The sequence below is a fragment of the Gracilinanus agilis genome, chromosome 3, assembly GCF_016433145.1.
Source record: "Gracilinanus agilis isolate LMUSP501 chromosome 3, AgileGrace, whole genome shotgun sequence".
Classification (NCBI taxonomy): domain Eukaryota; kingdom Metazoa; phylum Chordata; class Mammalia; order Didelphimorphia; family Didelphidae; genus Gracilinanus; species Gracilinanus agilis.
Genome location: NC_058132.1, coordinates 250,040,962 through 250,068,096, shown reverse-complemented (window position 1 = coordinate 250,068,096; position 27,135 = coordinate 250,040,962). Strand labels below are relative to the sequence as shown.

General features: G+C 34.4%; 1 protein-coding gene across 1 annotated transcript; it reads left to right on the top strand.

The window, feature by feature from the left end:
• On the top strand, positions 1 to 26,023 carry PDK1 (pyruvate dehydrogenase kinase 1). The gene is made up of 11 exons (XM_044666503.1): positions 1 to 210; positions 3,375 to 3,516; positions 5,660 to 5,731; positions 8,497 to 8,681; positions 8,913 to 9,008; positions 10,933 to 11,010; positions 12,576 to 12,652; positions 14,851 to 14,949; positions 21,015 to 21,125; positions 24,798 to 24,911; positions 25,290 to 26,023. The coding sequence occupies exons 1-11, from the start codon at positions 36 to 38 to the stop codon at positions 25,428 to 25,430; spliced, it is 1,290 nt and encodes a 429-aa protein (XP_044522438.1). The 5' UTR covers positions 1 to 35; the 3' UTR covers positions 25,431 to 26,023.
• Positions 26,024 to 27,135: the final 1,112 nt, after the last annotated feature.

The window sequence follows — 27,135 nt, the reverse complement described above, 5'->3', positions numbered from 1 at the left end:
GCTGTTTCTTTGCTTCTTCTGGATCGCGGTCCAAAATGAGGTTAGTGAGGTACCTGCGACGGGCCGTGTCGGCCAGCCCGGGCCCCGGCCCAGGTCCCAGCCCAAATCCGGGTTCTGGTGCCGGCCCCGAACGCAGCGTCCCGGGCCCGGTGGATTTCTACTCGCGCTTCTCCCCGTCCCCGCTCTCCATGAAACAGTTTCTGGACTTCGGTGAGTGGGTTTATGCTTCTCTTGGGGAGGCGGCGCCCCCCATCCCTACCCTCGGGGCCTCGGGATGGACGGGGAAGGGAGGAAGCCGCTGCCCCGGGGTCTTTCTGTGTGTCCCTCTGTCTGCTCTACGCGCTGTCACTTGTGTCTGTCTCTGTCCCCGAGCTTCTCCAGCTCAGCCTTGGGCTGAGTCTGGCCCTCTCCTCCTGTCCCTCCATCTCTGTCTAGATCACTCTCTATCTCCCTGTCTCTCATCTCCTCTCTTTTCCCGATTTTACAGGCGTATTCTAATCTAGTATTTATCATGCGTTTCATTTGGTGCATTTCTTTTCTTTCTATTTTTAAATAATCGCGAGGAATTAGAAAAATCCTGTAGTGCTAGAGGGGGAGGAAGACAAGGAAGCATTTTAGGGCCTCATTCCGTTGCCAAGTGATTGCCCTCCCACCCCCCTCTTTATTTTTACGTTTTTGGAGTAATTAGAGCTCACAGGTGCGGACAAAATCCCGACAGAAGCTACAGTTGTACTTGTAATATGCAAGAAGAGGCAGGAGAATGAGAAGTTCTCATTTTGGCACAAAGCCTTTGCTCTCTTAGGCAGATGATTATGGTTGGTTGAAAAAACTTACGACGGCTATGTTGATGTTTTGTGTTGGTGTAGAATTTTTCTTCCTCGCAGATTACCGTTCACTTTCTTTTTTTAGAAAGTAACAAGTCATCTAGACATGTTAAAGAAAACATTTTATTCCTTTTCTTGAAAGAGAATCATATACTTTTCTACGGGTTGCAATAAAATAGAGCTTCTCAAGGTAGGGTTGGGGGGGTGGGGAGGAAGAGGAGGGAGAGAGTTAGAGAGACAATTTTTCTTTGTCTCCTCGGGTGAGGATTGTAGTGTTTGTTGCTTACATGGTCAAGTGAGATAATTGGAAAAGCAGTGAGCATGGTAAGTAGTAGGTGCTTTGAAAATGTTTATGGACTGATAAATATTGCTAATTCATGGAAAGTATTTTCTCTAAATAAATATTGAGCATAGATAAGCCGCATATGAAATACTGTGGACCTCAAATTTTTTTCCATTAACACAAGCCACAGACTGCTTTTAAGTACGTCATACTCTTCTTTCTGTTCAAATTGATGTTTAAAAAAGTTTTCCCCAAATGAAGGAAGACATTCAGCTGGTGATAGAAAAAGAAAGAGGTGGTTGCATTTTAAAAGCCTTTGGGATTAGTTTATTTATAACCTTCTGGAAAGAAGCCAAACATACACTAATTAATGTTAATAATAGTAGTTAATATTTATATAATGCTTACTATGTGGTAGGCACTATGCTTTACAGTTATTATTTCATTTGGTCTTTACAACAACCCTTGAGGTGGGTGCTAATCTTATCTCCATTTTACAAATGAGAAAATTAAGGAAAATGTAGTATCTGAGGTCCAGTTTGAACTCAGAATTCCCTCACTCCAGGTTGTCCATGAGAAGGGGGCAGCTATATGAACTGAGAGCCAGGCCTAGAGACTTGAGGTCCTCTGTGATACTGGGCAAGTCACTTGACCTCCATTGCCCAGCCTTTATTGCTCTTCTACTTTGCAAACAATACACAATATTGTTTCTAAGACTAAAGGATGTAAATAAAAAGGGGAAGAAGAGAGGGAGAGGAAAAGAAAAAGAAACTTCTAATAATAAATAATCTTTAAAAAAAAGTACTGTACATAGTGGGTCTTTGGGATAACTTACTTCTTTTGCTATCAGGATTCACTGTCGTAAGAGAATACCCACAATATAATATTGAGGATTTCTTTATTTTAAAGTAAAGATTACAAGTTTGAGGGCTGCTTGTTTTGACTAGAATATCTTTTATTTGAAATTTGTAACAACTACTCTGATAGTTAAGGCTGGGTCATTGCCTTTCTTTAAGTGTGCCATCAAAACTGACTTAGGAGAAAGTGTTTTCCTTTAAAACTTTTGAGAAAACATGGTATGAAGAATTACACTGTGGTAGAAAAAGTACTTTGTTGGGAGTAAGGAGACATAGGTTCTGTTCTAGCTTTCCCCTGATTGCATGATCTTAGGCAAGTTACTTCATTTTTTTCAAAAACAAGTAAAAGACATTAAAAAGGGCAGCTGGGTAGCTCAGTGGAGTGAGAGTCAGGCCTAGAGACAGGAGGTCCTAGGTTCAAACCTGGCCTCAGCCACTTCCCAGCTGTGTGACCCTGGGCAAGTCACTTGACCCCCATTGCCCACCCTTACCACTCTTCCACCTAGGAGCCAATACACCGAAGTACAAGGGTTTTAAAAAAAAAAAGACATTAAAAAGCTTGCTATAAAATAAAATATAGCTGTGGCTATAATTTTTTAAAGTTATTACCTTATTTAATTTTAATCAAAATTTGTAGCTATAATTTTACATTTATACAAAATAGTATAACTGTTTAAATGAAATGGACATTTACTGTCTCATAGTAATCATAGAAAATTTCAAAGCATCTGTAGCATTCAAGGGGAAGAGAAACAGATTTCATCACTAGTTTGAGAGTTGCTACATAGTAGGGTATGGTAATGAAGCATTCTTAAAAAAAAATTCTTGCTTTTGGTGTTTTAGTTACAGTTATCAGCATGTGTAGGACATACTGATCCTATTATATTGTAATGTGAGTGAACACCAAAGCACAATGATGACTCCCCGGAAGAATAGTTGGATCACTATATTTAGTCTCATTTATTTATACCAGAAGAATGCACACTTTGCAGGACTTGAACCTTTTTTATTCACATAGTGAATCAAGAAGTCATTCTTTTTTGAATGAAATGTTTGATAGAAATTTAAGAATATAGTAGTGGTTATTTATCTTATGTCATTGAGTTTACTTGTCAATGAGTTATTTTTTTTTTTTTTTGATGAGGGACAAAGATCTAGTCATTTGGAACTTTTTCTTGATAAAACATTTTTTTCTAGGCAGAGTTGAATTGTTCTTAATGTGATTTTCTTTCTCCTTCCTATTTCATTGTTTCCAATAAGGTTCAATTTTCAAACAACATGATAATTTTATAAGCAGATAATTTCAGAATTTCACTGCTTGTAAATAGAATAGGAAAGCAACTTTTGGTGGTGGAATAGTTTTGTTTCTTTCACTATTACATTTTGATTTCCAAATTCCTTTGATTTCAGGATCTGTGAATGCATGTGAAAAGACCTCATTTATGTTTTTGCGGCAAGAGTTGCCAGTGCGATTGGCAAACATAATGAAAGAAATAAGTCTTCTTCCAGATAATCTTCTAAGAACACCTTCAGTTCAACTGGTACAGAGCTGGTAAGAGTCCTGTTTTGTTTTTTTGGAATATCAGTGGAGAATACTTTACCTAACATTAAATGTGGCCTTTTTGTTAATCTTCATTGAACCACCAGGATCATACAGCAGTCCTTATTTTTCTTGTATGTGTTTGTCTCCTAAGTCCTAGACTTGGCTATTCTTTGCTTTGAGAGAAGCAGTGCTGCACAGAAATACAGGTACCATATTTAAGTATGTTTTGTGATTTGTTTTTTTATTAAATTTCACAAGAATGATTTTTGAACACTTTAAAATTCAAACAGATGCCATCAATATGGTTAATTGTACTTTAGAAGTACACATTTTTAGTAAATGAATTGATTCCATTGTAAAAACATCTTCAGTATTATGTCATATTTTTAATGAATTGATTATAATCTTTTTATTAATTGCTGTGTTATTTTCAAGTAATTGCCCTTTGTTTTTGCTATTGCTGTTTTTTTAAGCAATGTAAACATTAAGCAAAAGAGTTGCCCAAGATGAATTTTGAATGAAAAATAACTTAGTTATAAAAACTTTAATCCTTGATTATGGTTATTTCAAGAAATTATAGGTTTTTTTTTTCATTTTTGTGGAAATTATACTTCCATGAAAGAATTTGCCCTTGCATATCCATTTTTTAGGTTCACAAAAGAAAGAAGTAGGTCACAATTAGCATAATCATACTAATTTTTTAAAACAGCAGTGCCAGTTTTAAAAAGCATTAAACCGTTATAGATTTGATTAAGCACAAAATGATTAAGAATTAGAGAGGAAAGCTGAAATATTTGAGGAATTTCATACTTGAAATATATGTTTCAGTCAAAATAGTGCATTTCATGTTTAAAAATAGTTATTCCATTGTTATGTGTACTTTCAAAAAGAAAATATGGGATGATTAATATAGAATGTTTTATATGTATTCTGTATATACATGCACACTGAAATAATTGAACAGTAATATCTCCTCTAATTTCTGTCTTGGGGGCAATTAGGTGAACCATTGGATAGAATACTGGCCTTCGAGCCAGGAGGTTCTGAGTTCAAATCCAGATTCAAACACTTACCTGTTGGATGACCCTGGGCAAGTCCCTTAACTCTGTTTGCCTCAGTTTCCTCATTTTATGAAATGAACTGGAGAAGGAGATGGGTAAAACAGTGTGGTCACAAAGAGTTGGACATGACTTAGTCAACTAAACAACAGCAAAATATATACCTTTGTAATTCAGTCAGACATGTAGTGAGAAAAACAAAAACATATATATAGATATTGCCTAAGACATCTTTGTTGCTTGATCTCTCATATAACAGTTTGAATCTTAATGGAGTACTTGAGAGGAAGAAATTTTCATGGCACCATATAGCTGTTCTCTTTAACCAAGAATAGACAATAGTGTAGTGATTTGAGTTCTACTCTTTTTACTGTTAGAAAAATTTTAATTTTATGACTTCAAAAAGTTAAGTAGCCTTCTCGCCTTTTGTTTTCTTTGTTTTTGAGCTGGTGATACCTTCTTCTCTTTTAGAAATGCAGTACTGAATGTTTCAAGTATCACAGCTTCCTTATAATGCTAAACAAATAAAAACTTGCTTTTATTATTATTTTATGTTCATCTTCTCTTAGAGAATCATATATGTTGTAAAAATAAAGAGTTTTAGAATTTAGACATTTGAGTTAGATTTTCAGAATTTTAGTTTTAGAAAGGCTTTTAAGAGATTGCTTAGTCCAGTTGCTTCAATATGCAGATTAGGAAACTAATACTAGTGGCAGAGCTAAGACCTAGATCTCTTAACTCACCAGTTGAGTATACATATGAACTATATGAATTAAAAGACATATGAAAGCTATTATAATGGAAATAGTTTAAGAGAAAAAATAATTTGATAAAATCTTACGATTCTTGAATAATATATTGTTTACGGATGCCAGTAATGTTTATTCCTGCCAATATCTTGGCAGGAAGGAAATATAAACTTGCTTATGAATTAAGTATAAAAGTATCTCTTCAATGATAGATGCATTGCTAATGTGACACCGTAATATTGTTCCTGAAGAAAGGTCATATTAAAAATAAATTTGAAATATTTTTACAAATTAAAGTCTTGGAACATATATGTTCAGATTTAACCTAGAGGATTTACATTTTAGGTATATTCAGAGTCTACAAGAACTCCTTTATTTTAAAAATAAAAGTGCTGAAGATGCTAAAGCTGTTTATGAGTAAGTATATTCTCAGTCCCATTCCTGTAAATGCCTTTTCTGTTTGATTAAAATCCTCTAAGTACTATTCAAAAAAACTGTTATAATTAAAAATAATAAAGGCTGCTATAATTATAGAAATTAGTATTTTAATTAAAGCCATGGCCATGCTGGTAAATTCATTAGACCACACGCTTGTAAGAATTCAAAACTGCCGCCCCAGCCATTTACCTTTTCCTCTTCCCGCGCGCTCAGGTAGCTGGAAAGGAAGTTCCAAGTTCACTTCCCCCTATTTTAAAAACCATCCCTCATCTTGAATACGTAATCCAAAACAGGAAACCCATTGGGGATCACGGGAAATGTAGTTCCAAGTATCCCAAGTGATTTTAAATGACACAATAATTGGACCTAATTTTGCTAACAGGGAAAGGAGTTGTTTGGTTTAGAAGGTTCATTAACTCTTTGAGGTCACAGAGAGTTAATCAAGTGTTCATCCCACCCTTAAGATTCTCTGCCTCTATTTGTCTTAACTCCTAAATCACTTGACTTATTTGCTAGAAAATAGACTAGAATTTATACATCTGAAAGAGTTTTGACTCTTTCAACGACATTACCTTAGGAGGTTACACTTTGTTCACTAATGCTATTGTTGCTCAAAATCTTTGGAGCTCTACTTAGAATTGCCTTTAGAACTTGTGTCATGTCCTTTTGAATATCATTAATGGTGAACAAAAAAAATAAAGATTTAACAATGATTTTTGGATATTAAAAGTCATTCAGGGGCAGCTGGGTAGCTCAGTGGATTGAGAGCCAGGCCTAGAGATGGGAGGTCCTAGGTTCAAATCCGGCCTCAGACACTTCCCAGCTGTGTGACCCTGGGCAAGTCACTTGACCCCCATTGCCTACCCTTACCACTCTTCCACCTATAAATCAATAAACAGAAGTTAAGGGTTTAAAAAAAAAAAAAGTCATTCAAAGTATATTTGATAAGGATGATCAAGTTGAGTATATAGTTTTCAGTTTTTGAAAAAAAGAATTAATGCTAGGTATAAGGTTTCTAGTACTTTGAAAGTACAACACTCATTTATAGGCTATAAATTCTGTTATTTTTAGAAAACAAGTTCCATTTTTTAAGGAACTAGCAGGTAGTTTGGAAATGCTATTTTAACATAACAGGGGAACGTGCTTATGTAGAACATTGAATTGGATTTAAAATGATATTGTATATATTTATAATATATTTTAAAATAACCACCTTCCTTTGATACTTCTGTGAATCTTTTCTTAATTTACCTTAGTTTTCTAAGCACCATTATCTCTAACATGGTTATTGTGCCAACTACAGATTTGCTAATTTATGTACAAGACTATGTCAGTCTATAGACTATTGGTGCAAGGAGGTAATAGCCCATTATAAGTTTTGGCTGTCACTTTTCCCATCCCCCTTCCACTAATCTGCCAATCCCCCTGCTTTCATTCTCATAGTGTTAACATAGTAGAATGAATGAAATAATGTTGTCTGGTATACGTAGGTTTTTTTTATTCTAGGTAAAGAACAATTTCTAGAGCTAAAGTAGTGATAATTGCCTATTTATCTTGATTCCCAATTACTAAGAGTAGAGTCTTTGTTTTGTCATACTCTGGAGGTATCTCTAGTACCATTCTTATGGTGAGAGCTCAGTAAAGATGACAAACCCAGCCAGCATTTATCTGTCTTCCACCATGTGTAAAAACTGTGCTAGACACTAAGGATTTAAAGATAAGATTAAAAAGTATTTCTTCCCTGAGGCATCTTAGGTTGTTCAACTTGCAATGAGATGAAATAAATGATCATTTGAAGAAGCAAAAGAGAACATTAATACCTAAGAGATTGGGGAAGGAACCTCCTAGGAAATGGCCTTGACTGAGACAGTATTGTTTCATTCATTCTACCATTTTAACCATGAAGATAAAGTCCATTGGAAGTGTGTGTGGCTGGGTGGATATGGGGCATGGGAAATGGTCAGGGAATAACCAAAACTTAGAATTGACTATTATATCTTTGTATCAATAGTCTAATTATTGACATAAGCTTATATGTATATGAACAAATCTGGTGGGCACAATAGCCATATTTAACATCATCTTTAAGAGGATAGTACTCTTAGTTCCTTGAAAGGATTCTAAAAACATTTGCAGAATTATATTACATGGGATACTTTGTGTAGCAACACTTACACGAGAGATGTAATGCTATGTTTGGAAACAGTAAATAGATCAGTTTGCCTGAAACATTAGGTATGTGAAGAGGAGTAATAAAATAGGCCCCCAAAGATATATTAGAGCCAAAATGAAGGGATTTAAATGCTGTTTTTTGAGTGTCTTGTATTTTATGCTAGGGGTGATGAATGCCAGCGAAGGTCTTTGTGACAGTGGCATGAACTTGTTAGACTTATGCTTTAGGAAAATTATTTTGGCAGCTGTGTAGAGGATGTTAATAATGGATGAAAGAAATACCTTGTAGTGCTTAAATAAAGTGTCATAGAGTATAGTTTGGGTAATGGTGGGCAAGAAAACTAAATTCGAACTGATTGAAAACTGGCTATTTTTACTACTCTTGCACTTTATGCAAGATATATACTGGTTAATCACCACCCAAAAAAATGCACTGATGCTATTTTTTATTATATATTCTGTTTAGGAATTGAGGAATAACATTTTCCCTTCTTGTTAGTTCATTTTTTAAAATTAACTCTAAATTCACATTATAAAATGAAGGGCCATTTTAACAAGTATGTTTTGTTTAGTTTTACAGACACTGTGATAAGAATCCGAAATCGACATAATGATGTCATTCCTACCATGGCTCAGGGTGTGATTGAATACAAGGAAAGCTTTGGTGTGGATCCAGTGACTAGCCAGAATGTCCAGTATTTTTTGGATCGTTTTTACATGAGTCGCATTTCAATCAGAATGCTACTTAATCAGCACTGTAAGTACCTAGGATCACAGAGAGGAGAAAAACTAAAATGAAATATGTTGATACATTAATGAATAATTCATTTCCTTTTGTGCTCATCAGTGAAACATTTATAGCATTTCAGTCTTTAGCTAATAGCAGTGGTTATGTTAATGCTCATAGGAAATATATATTTCAAAAATATTATAAGATTGAAATGTAGTATTCAGTTATTTTAACATTACTTTTTTAAATTTTCGGTAGCCTTACTATTTGGTGGAAAAGGAAAAGGAAGTTCAACTCACCGAAAACACATTGGAAGCATTAATCCAAATTGTAATGTCGTCGAAGTTATTAAAGGTAATTTCTTTCAAACTTCTATTTAAAAAATATATAGATATCGAAGGTGTTACTCCCTAGCTGTGTAAGATATTAGCTGTAATGTTATATAGAAAAATTTAGCAAGTATCAAATGTTGGATTTCAAAGTAAGTTTGCTTTGTAATTGTCTGATGTGTTATAATCATTGAGGAGACATTTTAATAAATATTTATATTGTACGAGCTAATGTATTAGGCACAAGATAAATAAATCATGACTCCTACCCTCAAACAGTTTACAGTCTACTAGTGATGAAAATAAATGTAACAAATATAGTACAAAATAGAATGCAGTAAATGCATTAGAGATATTAACCAAAGTGATGCTTTAAGAGTTCATGAAAGAGAACACTACTAACTGGGATGGAAGAATTAGTAGACTTCATAAAAAAGGTGGTATTTGAGCTGGAACTTTGAAGGATGGTTAGAATTTCAGAAGGTATTGGTGGTAGGGGAGGACAAATGGCAGAAAACCTGGTTTGGAAGAAATGTAGAATGCATGAAGGGCAGTGGTTTGTATGGTCTATAGTACTTTGTCAGTATATGTGACATCACAGTAAAGTACATAGAATATAACTTTCTAACTCCTTCTACTCTTAATTAAAATAAGCATTTGTTTTTGACATATAGTCCTCAGATGAAATTTCATCACTAGTGCCTTCCTTCCAGAAATTCAGCTGACTAGATTATCAACAGAAAAAATTATCTTCATAAACTTCAACAGTCTGATAATAAATGCCTGTAGCAAAAACATTTTTACATGTTTACAAATTGAATTAGAGTGTATACTTCACCTGTGCATCATTTATCTAGGAGAGAAACTTTTTAAGTAAAGGTCAAAAAAACTAATGCTTTTCTATACGTGTTTAAGAAAATGATTGTATTTTATATAATGTACCAGTAATCAACTTTGTTAGCATATTTTCCAAGCATTTCTCATATCTGGGATGGAACACTTTTAGTAAAAGCATTCTTTTCATTTGGAATTTTACTCATCAAAATAAAGCCAAAGGTTTAAAAACTTTATTCATCAATTTGGCCTCTTTTAGTGCAGCAATCCTAGTATTTTCAGTGTATGAAAATGAATTAAATATGTTTAACTCTTTTTCCTTTTCCTTTTCCTTTTTAATTATTTATTTTTAAGTTTATTTCTAATACTTTTCCATGGTTCCATGATTCATGTTCTTTTCCTCCCCTCAGAGAGGTAATGGGCAATTCCACTGAGTTATACATATGCCATTGTTCAAAACCTATTTCCATATTATTTGCATTTGTAATAGTGTTCTTCTAAAGCCAAAACCCCAGTTATATATCCATTGAACCATGTAATCAATCATATGTTTTACTTCTGTGTTTCTACTCCTCCAGTTCTTTCTCTGGATGTGGATAGCATTCTTTCTCAAAAGTTCCTCAGAATTGTCCTGGGTCATTGCATTTCTGCTAGTAAAGAAGCTCATTATGTTCGATTGTGCCACAGTGTTTCATTTTCTATGTACAATGTTCTCCTGGTTCTGCTCCTCTGCTCTGCATGAATTCTCGGAGGTCTTTCCAGATCACATAGAAATCCTACTTTTTCATCATTCCTTTCAGCACAATGGTATTCTATCACCATCTGATACCATAATTTGTTCAGCCACTCCCTAGTTGAGGAACATCCCCTCATTTTCCAATTTTTTTCCACTATAAAAAGCATGACTATAAATACTTTTGTACAACTATTTTTCCTTATTATCTCTTTGGGGTACAAACCCAGTTAGTGATATTTACTGGACCAAAGGGTATGCATTCTTTTAAGGCCCTTTGGGCATAATTCCAAATTGCCTTCCAGAATGGTTGGATCAGTTCACAACTCTACCAGCAGTGCATTAATGTCCCAATTTTCTTTTCCTTTTTAATTTACTCTAGATGGCTATGAAAATGCAAAGCGTCTTTGTGATTTGTATTATGTTAATTCTCCGGAACTAGAACTTGAAGAATTAAATGGTAAGACTGTATATTTCTTTCACAATGATTAGTGTAAAAATTAATTGAGAGATAGAGTATTACTGATTTTTTTTGTGAATATGAAAATAAAAGATCACTATTTAACAGTGGATTTTTGCATTATGTAAAACACATGTAAAAACTTACATTAAAAAAATAGCTTCCAAAATATTTCCTTTGCTAGAATTCTTTTAAGTTAGCTAGTATAAATATCATCCTATATCTTCATAGAACTTAGAGCTAGAAGGGACAGATGAGGAACCAGACTCAAAGAGGTAAATTGGATCATTGGATCATAAATTTAGAGCTGGAAGGGACCTTAATGATCATTGAGTTCCTTTTAAGTCAGGTTCTGTGATGCGAGGATAGGAAACTGTGTGTACTCATGCAAATGTAGGAGGTAAAGATAGGTAACCGATAATAGAGAAATAACTTAGGTATTTTTGCAAGTATCATTGATTTTTTAAAGCCATTTAAGTAAGCAAAACTTGACTACATTAAATATAATCTTAGTGATATGAAGAAATTTAGATAGGCACAAAAAGTATTGACTATTTATCCCTTAGGAAATAAGATCATAGAGAACTGGGAGAGACCTTGGAAACTATCTAATTCAACTCCATTTTATAGATGAAGTTAAGTGACTTTGGATTGATGATTTTGGCTTATTTCAGTTCTGTGAACCTTTGAGTGATATAAAAGACAGTAGAAAAAAACTGGCTCAGGAGTTAAAGAATCCAGGTTCAATTCCTGCTTCTGAAATGAACTATGTGACCTAAAAAAGTCATTTAACTTTAACTGTATTTGACTTTTCTAGGTGACATAGCTCGTGTCAGAAGAAGGATTTGAACTTGGATTCTTTGACTCCGGTGCTTTTTCCACTTATGTCTTATAAGAATGTGTGACTCATTGATTTGTAGAACTGGAATAATAAACCATAACGATTCATAATCCTTTGTTTTCTCCCTAACCTTTTGTTAATTTTCAGATATGATTATTGTCATGATCCTAGTGAACATTTGAATGTTGAAATAATACACTTAAAGTAGTGTAGTATTTTTGATTTATATTTAAAAGTAATTGAAAAAGAGTAGAAAAATTTTGCCTTAGTGAGCTGTTTTCAATGACCTTTTTTTTACTTTCTGGATTTATGATGAATTGTCCAAAAAAACCCTAGCTCAAAAACAAAAAAAGTGTAAACTGGAAGTTAGTGTTTACTTGATCTCTTTAAAATTTCTCTTTGGGAAAGCAAAATGCTATAATTTTGAAGATACAGTGCCTTTAAAAAAAAAGATTAAAAGAATCAGAGTAATGGGAATAGCCGCTAAGTTATTTTGGAGTGTTCTTTGAGATGACTATAATATCAATGCTGTTATTGTCAATTGTGAGTTCCACTAGCAAGGCGATTCAAATGTTATTGCCATCAAGAGGGAGTTATGTAACAACATTTCAAAAACAATACTGTCCTTCATAGTAAATGTTTTCTTCCTTGATTATATTGTTTATCTTTTAAGATGCTTGGGTAGATCCAATTCCATAGTTACATTTTTCTTTTTCCACTGTAGCAAAATCACCAGGACAACCAATGCAAGTGGTTTATGTACCATCACATCTCTATCACATGGTGTTTGAACTTTTCAAGGTTTGTAAAGTGGAATTACATAAGCTTTGTATGCTTAGACTTCTCCTTAGTTTTAGGAATCTTATTCAACTTCTAAAACTATTTTAAAAGTAAAATGGAATTTCATTAAAAATATATTCTCATACCCCACTTATCTGGAAGTCAGTGTTCTGGTGGCCTTAGACCTTGTTGGCAAACCTATGGCACATGTGCTGGAGGGGGCTGCCCCCCCCCCCTTCCACACATACCTGAGGACATTTCTCACATGACCTCCCGACTCTGCCTAGCAGCCCAGTGGGACTGCTTCCTCCCTCCCCTGTCTGAGGTAAGGGGGACTCACATGTAGCTGGACGGTTGAAGTTTGGACACTCAGTCTCTAAAAGGTTCACCATCACTGCCCTAGATAGCTAGAAATAGACAGCATAGAGGAAAAATGCAACCTTTCACTCAGTTGGTTTTTACTATAAGACAATTCTTAGTAAGCTTAATTATTTGGTTTCTAAACAATAACAAATTAAATGCTTGTTAGTAGGGGAAAGAAGACAGAGAGTGTTTGGGGTAAAGGAGTAATCATTTACCACAAATGCAATAGCCATTAGTTAGCAGTGATAGATACCAGCCTAACAGTAAAGGAGACAGGAAAACTAAGAGTGTACACTGTTGTAATGGAGAATGTTCATTATTTGGTGACATTTATTTAGAGCTAGAAGGTTTACAGAGTGCTTTTTTTCATGGCAGCCTTTTGAAGTATATAGATAGTGTAAGTGTTAGTGTCCTTATCTTACAGATGAGGAAACTGAGGCATAGAAAAATCAAATGATTCATTCAGGGTTACAGAGCCAGCAAGTGTTGAAGTTGGGTTCAAACTCAGATCATCTATTAGTCTTCCCATTGCATGAATAGGTTCATGGGATTTAGATCTGGAAAAACCCATTGAGACTGTTTAGTCCAGCTTTCTTGTTTTATGATGAGAATATTGAGGTCCAGAGGGATTGTGCTGTGAGAGGTGAATTGGGATACAAACCTATAACTTCTTACTTAAAACACCTAAGTTCTTTCCATTAAATCATGCTACTGTAATGACTAATCTTCAAGAAAAGCTTTTTTTTTTTCAGTGTCCTCTCTAACAAAGTAAGGACACGTGTTTCACAGAGATTTCAATCAACATGTTTAAAATAAAGTTTTGGTATTTTATTTAGAACATATCACTTGACAGTGATGTCATATAATGTTAGTGAGATATTTCTGCATTTAAAATTTTTCTGACATACCATTTTAATGTCAGACTTGTCATTTTTTGCATTTTTTGTCTGTGTTAAAAGTCTTTATTTTAGAATTTTACTGTTATAGTTTGACTCCCACATGATAAAGGCAGTGATGGGCAAACTACGGCCTGCAGGCCAGATGTGACCCCCTGAAATGTTCTATTTGGCTGCAAGACATTATTCCTAATCTGACGAATACAATGAGTAGGATACAATACAATGAAACTTCAATAGAGTTGCCTTAGAAACACACTGACAGATGAACATTTCCTTTCCTTTGGCCCCCTCCTTAAAAAGTTTGCCCATCATTGGATAAAGGGAACAGACATGCTCTTTATTATTTTGTTAACAATTATTTCCATATTATGTGAAGTGTAGAACTAGACAGTGCTCCTTACCACATGATAAGAAATGACTAATGCAGGATGAAAATAGAGGAAACTTGGAGATATGGATGTGTTGTTGCTATAACCTGATTATTGGTTAGAAATGTGCATTATTATCAAATTGTTTATTCCTATCTTTCATTGAGATAATTTAGGATTAGATACTGGAAGTCATTGTTTATGAAAAAATGTTCCTTCTTTTGGACATTTTGAGATATTTCAAACTATGCTTACAAAAAGTACAGTGTGTTGACACATCTTTTGGAGGAGGGGAAAGCTCTTTTACCTAGTATAATTACACAATAGTATTCTGTTAGAATTTTCTGCTTTGGTGTAACTTTTTAAAGAGTTTTAGAAGTATTTTGTTTATAGAGAGCAATTTAAGAATCAAAAATCTCAAAATTGCCCTTCTCTGTCAAAATTCTAATGAATTAAAAAAATATTCCTTAAAAATACTTAGAAGAATTCTCTGGGTCCTTTATGCCATTTGTTATTTTCCTTCACTGGGATTAGAAACTTTAAAGAAGTTTTAGTTTTGGAAAATTATATCTTAACTAATATTTTTCAGAATGCAATGAGAGCAACTATGGAACACCATGCTGACAAAGGTGTTTACCCTCCTATTCAGGTTCATGTAACACTGGGTAATGAGGACTTGACTGTGAAGGTAAATGCTGTTTAAAATTTTGGTGCTTAGATATGCCAAAATGAAAAATGTTTTGTTAATTTCAAGATTTAAAACAATAAATCAGAAAGAAAATTTTTTTAGTTGTGGCTAATAGTTATATATTGATATTGTCTGGCTATGAAATTATCCATTAATTTAGGCAAAAATAGATATTTGAATATAGGCACATGGTTTCATTTATTAGGGAGTTCATGATATATCAGTTTTGAATTGTATTAGTATTGGGGCTGCTAGGTGGCGCAGTGTTTAGAGAGCTCATCTTGGAGACAATTTCTGGGTTCAAATCTGTCTTCAGATACTTTCTAGCTATGTGACTCTGGGCAAGTCACTTAATCCCAATTGCCTAACCCCTACCATTCTCCTTTGGAACTGATTCTAAGTACTTAGTAATGATTCTAAGACAGAAAGCAAGGTTTAAAAAATACACAAATGTATGAGTATTTATGTAGATTGTATATATAATCTATAGACTAGATTGCTCAGTTGCTCAGATCCTTATAAATCTTAAAACATCTTATATATGTGTGAGTTGTTATTGTTAATGGTTTAATATCACTACAAATCAGCTTTGTATAAAGAAACTTCTCCCTCTCCCTTTCCCCCTAAACCTGACTAGTCACCTCAAAAGAGAAATGAGGATGGCATATCACAATTTGCTACTATTATTGGAAGAAATTTAAAAATGTGTGGTGAGTTTATAGTTATTTCTTTGCATATTTCATGGTTTATAGTCTATGCTGTGCTAATTTATTAGATGATACATTTCTGCCCACTTCTGTACAATTCCCTTGAGAGTATTCTCATCCATGTGATTAAAAAAAATCCTATGGGTCATTTAATTCTTTTTATATGGATATAGTTGATGTTTATTATCTGGTTAACTACTCTAGCAGCTGTGTTTTTGATTCTGCCTTTATGATTCATGGATTACAGGATGCTGCTATTCCAAATAAAACATTCTAGCTGAAGTTATCCAGCACTGGTCTAAATTGTGTTCTGGCAGCTCATGATAGTACCTTGTTATTTATAGACCTCCAGATGGACAGAACTATGATGCATTTAACATAGTTTTATTGCTGCTCTGTCCTAGGACTTCATTCTTGGCAAGTTTATTTTTTAATTTGATACAAAGTATTTTATGGGATAGTAACAACAACATCAACACATTCTTTTTAGAAGTCTGAAGAGATGTGTGGGGCTGGGGGGAAGGGAGGAAGCTATACTAGATACAATCTTTTACCTGCTTGTCAACTTGTCTTTTATGTTCTTTATCATAACCAAGTTGTTTTTTTTTTATGTATACCACCTACATCAAACTTCCATATATTAAATCATTGCCTTAACTCATATTAGAACTTCTTTACCAAGGTTCTAGGGACCTAGTCCTAAGGCTTTTTAAAATTTCACATGTCAAATGTAGAAATTCTGTCTACCCTTTCACATTCCGGACAGTCTCTTAGAATTTTACACAGTTTCCTGTGACTCAGAAGTTAATTGATTTGGCAGTGGTGGCATAGCCACTTCTCAGTATATAAAGGTTAAACAGTAAATGACTGCCTGGAATCACATAACTGGTTCTAAGTCCATGGAGGTTAAATGGCTTACCTAGAGTCACACAGCAAATTCTTAGTCCATAGGCTGCTGAAATTACTTGAATTTAGCACTACTTTTTCTACTCTTTGCAGTATAGAATTATACCTCTGGTTCCAACTGAGGCTTTTCTATAGTAATACCCAGTGTAAATAAGCTGAAGTGGAATTTCTTAGAATTAAATTTAACCTTAATTAGGTTATTACCTCCCCAGACTTCTATTTCTATGCCTTGTCATGAAAGGGAGTTGACCTTGGGATTTTTAAGGCTGTGCCTGTGTAAGCTCTGTTAGGGTTTGTCATATTAGAAAGACTCTATTTTCTGAGGTTCAACTTTCATAGTTTGAGAGAATGTCAGTAAGCTTTTATTTAGTGTCTGCTATGTGCTAGACACTGTGCTAAGCTCTGGTGATACAACGAAAGGTAAAGACAGTCCAGTGGGCTATCTCTTGATGATAATTTCTTAGGTCATAAAATAGCAACAACATACTATAAAATGGCCCTCAGGCTTGTACATCCTTCTACTTATTCAAAGACAAATTTTTTTTTTTATTGTGAACTTAATAGTTATCAGTAAATATAAACATTTTCATATGCAAAAATAATGTGCTTACCTAAAAAGAGAACCTGTCTTATACATTGTTTAAGAATGAGTCTATATTAAATTTAATAAGGTAGCAACAAAACTTTTGTGAATATTTTTGCACTAAAAAAAAAATCTTCTTTTGATTAAAGAGAATCTTGATTTTTTCTTTTTCTTAACTGTTACTACCCAATAAATCTTCCACCCCTAAGTAAAAACCCTTCCTTGCAACAAATGGCAGATTGGTAGAAAAGGAGACAAGATTACTAAGATTTCAGTTTTTAAAATGTCTAAAACTTTTAACTTTGCTTTTGACCACTCTAAATGTGAGATCTTTGTTCAATGACAAGTGATTAGACATAGTCCTAGTAGAACTTAACATCCTACAAGATCATATCAGCCTTTTATCAGTACCTTCTGCCCTGGGACCTCTCTGATTGGAGGGTTGAGAGGACTCTTCCCAAAACTTCCATCTCTTCACTTCCTATCCAACTATATTCCTTTGGACTTCTCTATCATGCCTTTGCTTTAGGTACGTCCCATTAGCCCTCCTTTTTAGCATCCTTCTGTGTATTGTTTTCCCCTCTAAGACTAAGCTCCTTGAAGGAAGGGATTATCTTTCTTTTTCGTATCCCTAGCACTTAAATCGATGCTTGTTACATAATAGGCACTTAAATATTTATTGACTGACTGATCACAATCTCAAGGGACTTGAGAAAAAGCATGGTAAAATAAGTTAGACTAGACTAATTGTACACAGAGGAGGTCTGTGCTAGAGGTGACATAATATCATACAAATCATAAATTGATTGATTATCAAGATATTCAAAGGAGGTGAAAGTAACAAAGATGTGGAAGTAATTTTGAACTTTATTATTACCCTCAAAAATACAACCCCTCCCCCCAACAACCATTTATATGAAATGTTTCTTTAGAAACATTGTAAAGGGTAAAATTATTATGGTTGGACTGAATATTCAAAAGGGTGTTTGCTAGAAATGAATATATATCAATTCCAAATGATTTTTTAGCAATTTATTTATAAAATATAGGGAAAGAATGAAAGTAGAGAAATGAGAAGAGGGCAGAGTAAGAGATCTAACTTAATGAGCTAGACTATGTGCTCAAGCCCTGGCTTTACTCCGGCAAGGCTCCAGAGGCCCCAGCTGGAGAGCCTAAAGGTCATTTAACAAGAGTTTTAGCCAGGAGACTTCCTCTCAATCAAGGAGCTTCTGGAGGCTAGTACCTCCAGGAAAGCTAAGGAAGGGAGTCAGCCTTTTTTCATTTACCCACATGATAGTTCTAAGGAGAAATATAAAGCAGTCCAAGGTCCTCTTCCAGAGGTCCCCCAGGTCCAGTTCAAGGCAGAAAAGAGAGGGAGCCCTGGAAGTTCTCACAATTTATAAAAACAAGTCATTTTGTCAGTCCCTCCTGTGCCTTCTTCCCATTTTGCAGGTACCAATTACAACAAAGGCTTTGTTTAGGACTGCCCAGAGGACAGTCAGTTGATTCTTATCACCCACTATTGCACAGGTGTGTTATAAACCTCCCCCACTTGAGGATTTTGATGATTAATTCTAAAAATAGGCAGGGTAGGATTAATCCCATCTCCACAATCCCCCCTGTGATCATTTGGAAGACTTGTCTCCCCAATTGATCATTTGACACAATCATCTTGTACCCCTAAAAATCTTCTAACTACAATAGTTAGAGAAAAGAGGGAAATAGGGGAAAGAGAGAGAGAGAGAGAGAGAGAGAGAGAGAGAGAGAGAGAGAGAGAGCGCACGCAAAACAAACCAATGTTTTACTAGGTACATTGACAAAAAGCCAATTAGGGGGCAGTCCCTTTTGGCATAAGACTTTACAATTCAAAATAAATGTGTTCAGCCCCCTTCAGTTCAATCAGTTGCACCCCCAAAGTTCATTCTGGATCTTCTTGATGCAGTGTAGATTTTTGCAGGCATCTTTCTTCAAAGAGTTCATTTTCTGGATTTGAGTTAGCAAGCTTCTTTCTCTGAAATTTTTTCTCGAACAAAATTTTAAATCCTGGATTTTTATGAAAACACAACATCTTATAAATACATCAAGGATATTGTTGATGATAGTATTAGGAAGTAATTGATAAGTTTCCCCACACAATATTCTACAGTAGATAATTTATTTCCTGGAACTAAAATTTAGTTTGTAACCTATATATTTAATGGTACTGGCTTCCCAGTACTGCTAGAATGTTTTTCTTTTGTAGTAAGCATTTAAACTATGTCATTAATGTACTCAAATTTTATAAGTGCTTTCATATAAATTTTCATTTGCATATAGTGTTTGTTTAAGGTTTCAAAGGGTAAATCAGCTTTTATTCCAATTCTACCATCTTGGTTCATTTCTTTGCCTTAGTTAAATTTCTTTTGTTGTTTCTCAGCTTTTTGTCTTTTCTCATGCTTTCCCATCTCATTACCTAAAACAACCTCTTGCCAAGTTGCCTTTCACTTTTTATTCAGAGCTAAACTGAAATCCTTTCAAGAGTACTTGGATTATAGTACCTATATAAAAAGAGTAAATGAAGCCCAAAATGGGAATTAGATGTCATTATCTGCCTTATTGCTTCAGTTCCCACTCCAAAAGGATAGGGATGATTTCTTCTGTGTGCTTGTTTAAGATTAATACTTTACTTTGCTCACTTTGGGGGAAAAAAGAGGCAGCTTTTATGTATATTTTATTTAGTAGCTTGCTAACAATGTTGATTACTTGTGTGGCCAGTTAAAATGAATTAAAAAAACTTCATGTTTACATTAAAAACTGGCTATTCTAGTTTAAGGAACAGTATGAAAAATCCTTTACATATTTAAGTTTCTGGAGCCCACTTCATTAATTTTTTTAAACCCTTACATTCTGCCTCAGTATCAGTTCTAAGAGAAAAGAGCAGTAAGAGCTAGGCAATCATAGTTAAGTAACTTGCCCAGGGCCACACAGCTAGGAAGTATCTGAGGACAGATCAATACCCAGGTCCTCCCGACTCCAGGCTGGCCCTCTATCTAATGTGCTACCTAGCTGCCACTGCTTCATTAATTTTAAAGACAAATTGCTACTACATCCCTTATAGTATTTGAAGCTCAAAGGTCATTTCAAACTTGTTCTTAGTTCTCCCACACTAATTTTCATATTTTGGGTCTTTCACTCTAAAAGTTAAGTAATGGATTAGGTCATTCCATGGTATTAAAAAAATTTTTTTTACTAACGTTCAGGCAAATTATACCATGCAGTCATGTACAGTGCTTTTTATTTCACACCTAGTGAAAAGTGACAAATTCCCTCTGACTGACAAACTTAAAGCTCACATTAGTTGTGAGACAAAAAATCAGTTTGACTTTCAATCCTATTTATATGCCTACAGTCTTATTTATTAAACATTTTAAACCATGCAAAGATTTAGGGAATTTATATGTTCTCATCTCACAGTGAAATTGTCAGTGTTGTTTTGCTATAGCCAGAACAGTTTTCTTTCAAAAAACTTATAAATAATATTCAAGGTAGGGCTCAAATTAAGCATTTTATCAGGCTTTGTTGTAGCAGCATTCTAATCTTTGTGTAAAATCTTTGCTCTATTTAAGCCTTTTACTCTATGGGAATAGGTTTAATTGAATGGCAATTAACCAATTTGAAGAGGCACATAAGGGCTTTTCTTTACCTCAGCTGTTAGGACTGTCAATAAAGGCAGTGTTTACATGCCCTCATATCTTGGATCTTACTTACTAGATGCCAGATTTAAAAGGCCTTTGTTTCAAAAGTGATATGAATCTGTAGATGTATAATATGTGCTAGGTTAATACTATTTTTAATCATAAGATGTTAGAAAATATATTTTCTTCTTTTAGATGAGTGATCGTGGAGGTGGTGTTCCTTTGAGGAAAATTGATAGACTTTTCAACTACATGTATTCAACTGCACCCCGACCTCGTGTTGAGACATCTCGAGCTGTGCCCCTGGTGTGTAATCAATCTCATAATACTGAAATACGCTCTAGTGATGTTCCTTAATTCAAGGTAAAAAGAGGACGGGGCTGCCAAAGGCATCATTTAAAAACTACTCAGTATGGCCACAAGGTGGAGTTCTATACAAAGAATCAGGGAAGATTATTCTGTAAAGAAAAGTGCGCCTAGTTTTAAAAAACCCTTTGGCATAAGTGCAGGTATTGCAAACTTAATAGAATTTGTTCTGTTTAGTCTGAGAGTGCAAAGGGCAGATTTGGCAAAGAAATAAATTTAGATTTCATACCAGGAAAAATATCCTGTCTGGATTGATCTTTTTTGCGCATTCCAGCTAATCATTGTACTTAAACCATAGTCACTAGAACTGAACATTGTACTTCAGATGAGATATGGGGAAAACAGTAAATAGGGACCCTTATTTCTAAACGCTTTGGCTATTATAATGCAGCTCAAGATGACATTTGCTTTTTATGGTGGCTCAAAAAAGCTAAGCGAAAGACTGTATATCTCATATGATTGGTAACTGAGCTATAGATTTTTTAACCACAATAGCTCGTGAAGATATTCTGTGAAGGCATTGAAGTTATCTGCATTGGTGGAAGGAATACATTCAGTGATGATGTCATGTACCTTTTAAATTATTAGAGTATGTTCATGGTACTATGCTCAAATAGATAAACATGAATTGATAAAGTCCTTGGGTTCATGGACTTCTATTATAATCTATTTGTAGGAGTAATGACTGCCAAATAATGAAAGAGTCATTCATGGTACACAAACTGCTAAAAAGTTAAAATTTAGGAAAGGTGGGTTCTATTCAGTTTTACTACTTGTTTAATGATTTGGATCAAATTCTCTATAAACTTTCTTTTATTGACCTATGCCAGTATTATTTTCACATTTGCAAAAGTCTAGGTCAGATTGTTCTATGATAAGTGTGTTTCCCAAATGAATGATTTGCAATCTTGCAACAGATTCATTTGCTTTCAGTTATAGGGTACCATTAAAGGTTTTCTGTAATATGACCAAAATAAAATTAATTTTAAAATTTTGAATCCTTCCCAAGGATTTACAAAAATGGCTTCATTACAAATTTACTTGTAATGTGGTTCTACATTATAGCATAGTTTTAGTATTTTGAATTTATTCATTGATTTCCTTTATGCTAAGATAATCCCATAAAATGATTATGGAAATTATATGTGGATATTTACTTACATCTAGAGTATTATATATATCTACATATATAGGGAGATATTATGAAGAAAATATTAACACTGAAAATGTTAGTGCTTATTTGAAGACTAAATTGAATATGAGATAGTTAAGATTTTATTGAAAATTAAATGTTTTCTGAAATATGATCAAAATGGTAGAGTACAGGCAGCAGCCCCGCCGAATGCTTCCCAATCTAACCCTCTAAACAATTTTAAAATAACTCCTTGGATTAAATTTTGGAGCAACAGAGCCAATCAAAGGTTGGAGTGAAATATTTTTCCAAACTAAGACAACTAAGGTCAATAGGAGAAGTCTCTGACAATGGATACTCATCAGGTACCAGGGCTGGCCTGGAGTGTGGTAAGAGCCCCAGCAGTGGGCTTTGGAGGTGGCTATAAGAAGCAGCTGTAGGAGCTTTCAGATAAGAGATAGAAAGGAGGTCAGACAGCTGGTCAGAAGGAGATTATAGGGGACGCTATGCTGGCACTTATGGAAACTCTAGTGCTCATAAATAGTTCTAGGTTGCAGTTTCTTATGGGTAATCACAAGGAAGCAGAGGCCCTGGTTATTAGTTTCTGAATAGAAAATTGTACCAGTACTTGTGGTTTTCTGACAACAGGGGACCTGGTCACAGTTCTGAGGCCAAGAGGAATGCTAATGTTTGAGGCTGCAGGAGAGATGGGGCCCTTCCTGAGTAGAGATCATAGTACAGACTAGGAGAGCCCTGACCATACCTTTCCCTGGATCATCGTAGCACCTTGGAAGCACCAAAAGTAATGAAATAATATCAAATATTTTTACAGCAAGTTTCTCTTGATAAAGACCTCATTTCTCAAATATATAAATAGGGAACTGAGTCATATTTATAAAAATAAGAGCCATTCTCCAATTGATAGTTAAAGGATATGAAAAAACAGCTTAGAAGAAAAAAATCAAAGCTTTTTGTGGATATATGAAAAAATGTTTTAAACCACTATTGATTAGAGAAATGCAAATTAAAACAACTCTGAGGTACCACCTTATACCTATCAGCATGATAAATACTGGAGAGGATGAGGAGAAATCTAAATCTACTAATAGACTATTGGTGAGAATGTGAGCTGCTCTAGCTGTTCAGGAAAAACTATTTGGAACTATACCCAAAGGGCTATAAAACTACATATTATTTGACCCAGAAATAACACTACCAGGTCTGTATCCCAAAGAGATCAAAGAAAAAGGGAAAAGGACCTACATGTAGAAAAATATTTATAGCAACTCTTTTTATGGTGGCAAAAAATAGGAAATTGAGAGGATGCTCATCAGCTTAGGAATGGCCGAACAAGTTGTGGTATGATTATGATGAAATACTATTGTGCTTTAAGAAATGAAGAAGGAGGTGTTTTCGTAAAAGAACTGAAGCAAGGTATAAAGTGAGAAGAATTGGGATGCTGTTGTATATGATAACAGCAATGTTGAATGATGATGAATCAGCTGTTAAAGATTTAACTAATCTGAACAATTCAATGATTCAAGAAAATTCCAAAGGAGTCATGATGAAAAAATGCCATTTGTTTTCATAAGGAGACTTGATGAACTTAAAAGGAAGTACCATTTTATTTTGCTTACCTTCTCAGGGTAGGGAGAAATGGGAGGGAAAGAAAATTGGGACCTCAAAAATTTTTTTAAATGCTAAAAATAAATTAAAATTAAGGCTTCTTATTATGTAGATTAAAAAAAATTTAGATTCTATTAGTGTGTAGTCCAAAATTAGACTTGTAGACCATATATAGAAAAATTACCATAGAGACTTAAGAAAATAGTTTTAAAAAAATTCTGAAAAGTTGCCTGTTATTATTAGTGTTTTACTCTAAGAAAACCTAATGTAAAAATCTAAAACTTGTAAATGAGGTGATAATTCAGATGAAACAAGAGTGCTTCACTTATTTAAAAAAAATACAGCATTCTTTAAAATGATTAATAATTCCGTCACTTGCCCGAAGCTTACACTGCTGAAAAGTAGTGGATCCAGTACTCAAGCCTTGGTTATAGATTTCAAGTCCTTTGTTCTTCTGTTTTTTGGTACCTCTGGAAGTGGTCAGAGAGATGAATGTTCTTTTGAGAAATGTAGCCAAAAACATTATACTAGAGAAAAAGGAAGTTTCTGCTGTACTATATTATGGTCGTCTTAGCAAGAACACATAAGGACCCCACTCAAACTTTTTTATATGGAATGAAGGAAAAGGGAACTTTAAATAGACAAAACTGAGGATTTTTAAAAAAAGTACTCAGATTTATGGTTCATTATTTATAATAAACTATTGAACATCAGAATGAAAATCAGTGGCGCGCCCTTCTTTCACATTTAAGTTAACATGGGTTATAAACAACATGTAAAAGTGAACAAAATAGTCTTGTAAGCAAATTGGTATGATTATAAATTTACATCAGTTTTTTTCTTCTTATTAAAAGGCTGGTTTTGGTTATGGATTGCCAATATCTCGGCTTTATGCACAGTACTTTCAAGGAGACCTGAAATTGTATTCCTTAGAAGGTTATGGGACAGATGCTGTTATTTACATTAAGGTAATGACTACAGCCCTTTATATTTGCCAGATCAGTTTGTCTTTGATTTGTCAAAAAGCTTCTCTTATTTTAAGTTATAATCCAACTTTACCTCAGTGCGCGCGCGTGTGTGTGTGTGTGTGAGTACGTACATACATATGCATATGAATGTGTATGTGTAAATATTTGTGCATGCATGCTTGTGTGTAGAAAATACATCTTAAAGATCTTTAAGAAATACAGTGAGGTAAGTGATAAGCCTGGCTTATCATGTAGGTTCCCTTCAGTGGCCACTTACCTAACAGGGAGACCGTTCATAATGGCCCAGATGTTTCTATTTTAAAGTATCATTGACTATGTTATAAGCTGAACTTAAGTTGAGTTTCTTTTTTCTTTTAGGCCCTATCAACAGAGTCAGTGGAGAGGCTCCCAGTGTATAATAAAGCTGCTTGGAAACATTATAATACCAATCATGAGGCAGATGACTGGTGTGTGCCAAGCAGTGAACCAAAGGACATGACCACATTTCGCAGTGTATAACTGCATCTGTCACCTGAAAAAAAACCCAACAGAAAAGGTTTCTAGTATTATATTTGAAAGCGACTTTAAAAAACTGTTACGCCAAATATTTCACATCTGATTTTCATACTTGTTGACTGGGTGGAATAAATGGAAACTGAAATTCATAGCTATCTTTCTGACCTCCAAAAGCATTGAATTGTACCATTTAGCTGTAAGAAGAAAGAAAATTTTGGTTACTATGTACATTTACTTTTAACTACTGCAAATGTGGCTAACGTGTTTTACTTCCTTTTCACTGGACTTCAGGGACAAGATTTCAGGTATAGAACTCTTTAGGTTCCTCATGGGACCCGTGCAATTTATCTTATATCTTTCACTTATATCTATTAAAAGCATTTCCCTAGTTGTACTAATTAATTATTGGTTAACTAGCTTTTTATTGTCTGGAGAAATTTTGCCATGCTTTAATTCTACTCAGGAAGGAGAGTAATCAAAATTGTTTTCACATTAATCAATAACTGCCTATTGGTTACACATATGAAGGCAGAAAATTATTACCCTATGGGTTTAATGCCACCTGCTATTCATATTTTCAACATATAGTTGACTAGAGCCACTTATTTTTAGAAGCAAATTTTCTTTTCCTGAACAGTTGATATCTAGTTCTCTGTTCAGTCAAGATCCTGTGAAATCTACACTGAATGTTCTTTTGATTAACTTCAGAAGGAAAATTTTTATTACTTAAATAACTAAGCAAATCTTAAAATCCTCAAAAGTTTTGAGAGGATGACTATTTACTATATGATTATAATTTGTGTAGTGATCCTAATTATGACATTGAGAAGCAGTCTGACATAATGGGTAGAAGGCTGGCACTGTAGTCAGAAAGATCTACGTTCACGTTTTGCCTCTCGACATGTACCAGTTATGTTACCAAAGGTCAGCCACTTCTCCTTGCCTTAATTCTTCAAGATTGTGAATTGCTAATTTATTTTGGTGGAGGGAATTTTCATAATAAAGAGATCATCATAGCAGTGAAGTCACAGATCTGACTTCCTTCCCCAAAAGAGGATTCTAATGATCGTGAGGTAATCCATACCACTTGGGCATAATGATATAGGGCTGGATTGTTTCCACAGACATAAAAAAGCATGATACACTTCTCTCAATTGGTCAGTCTCCCAGCCACCTCAACCACTGGGAATCTGATTGCATAGGAGAGGCACTCATAGCTCATAGGAAAAAATAAGAATAGAAGGAATAACAATTGACAACAGTGATTAGACTTGAGGATAAAAAGCTGTATATAATTAGGACCAGTAGCATCATAATATTTGCACAAATATTAATTGATTTTTGTGATGATAAATTACCTAAAAGAAGCCAGCTCTTATTCAGTATTGGTGATGTGACTGTAAAGTAATGACTATTCTGGGATCCTGTATCATTCTGTTTAAGCCAGTGAGGGAATGCATTTTTTTAAAAAGCTTTTTATTGGAAAATAGAAAAAATAGATTCACTTACAAAGGTTAGCATGTTTTCCGATGGTGCACATTTAATGAGGTATTATTGCTTGTGCCATATAACATTGCAGTTTGACCTAATTTTGGAGGAATGATCAACTAAAAAAAAAACTAAATGAATTATTAGTTTACTATATATTAGTAGATGAAAGATGGATGATTTTAACTCATTACCATTGCTGTTTTATAACTTTGTCTTC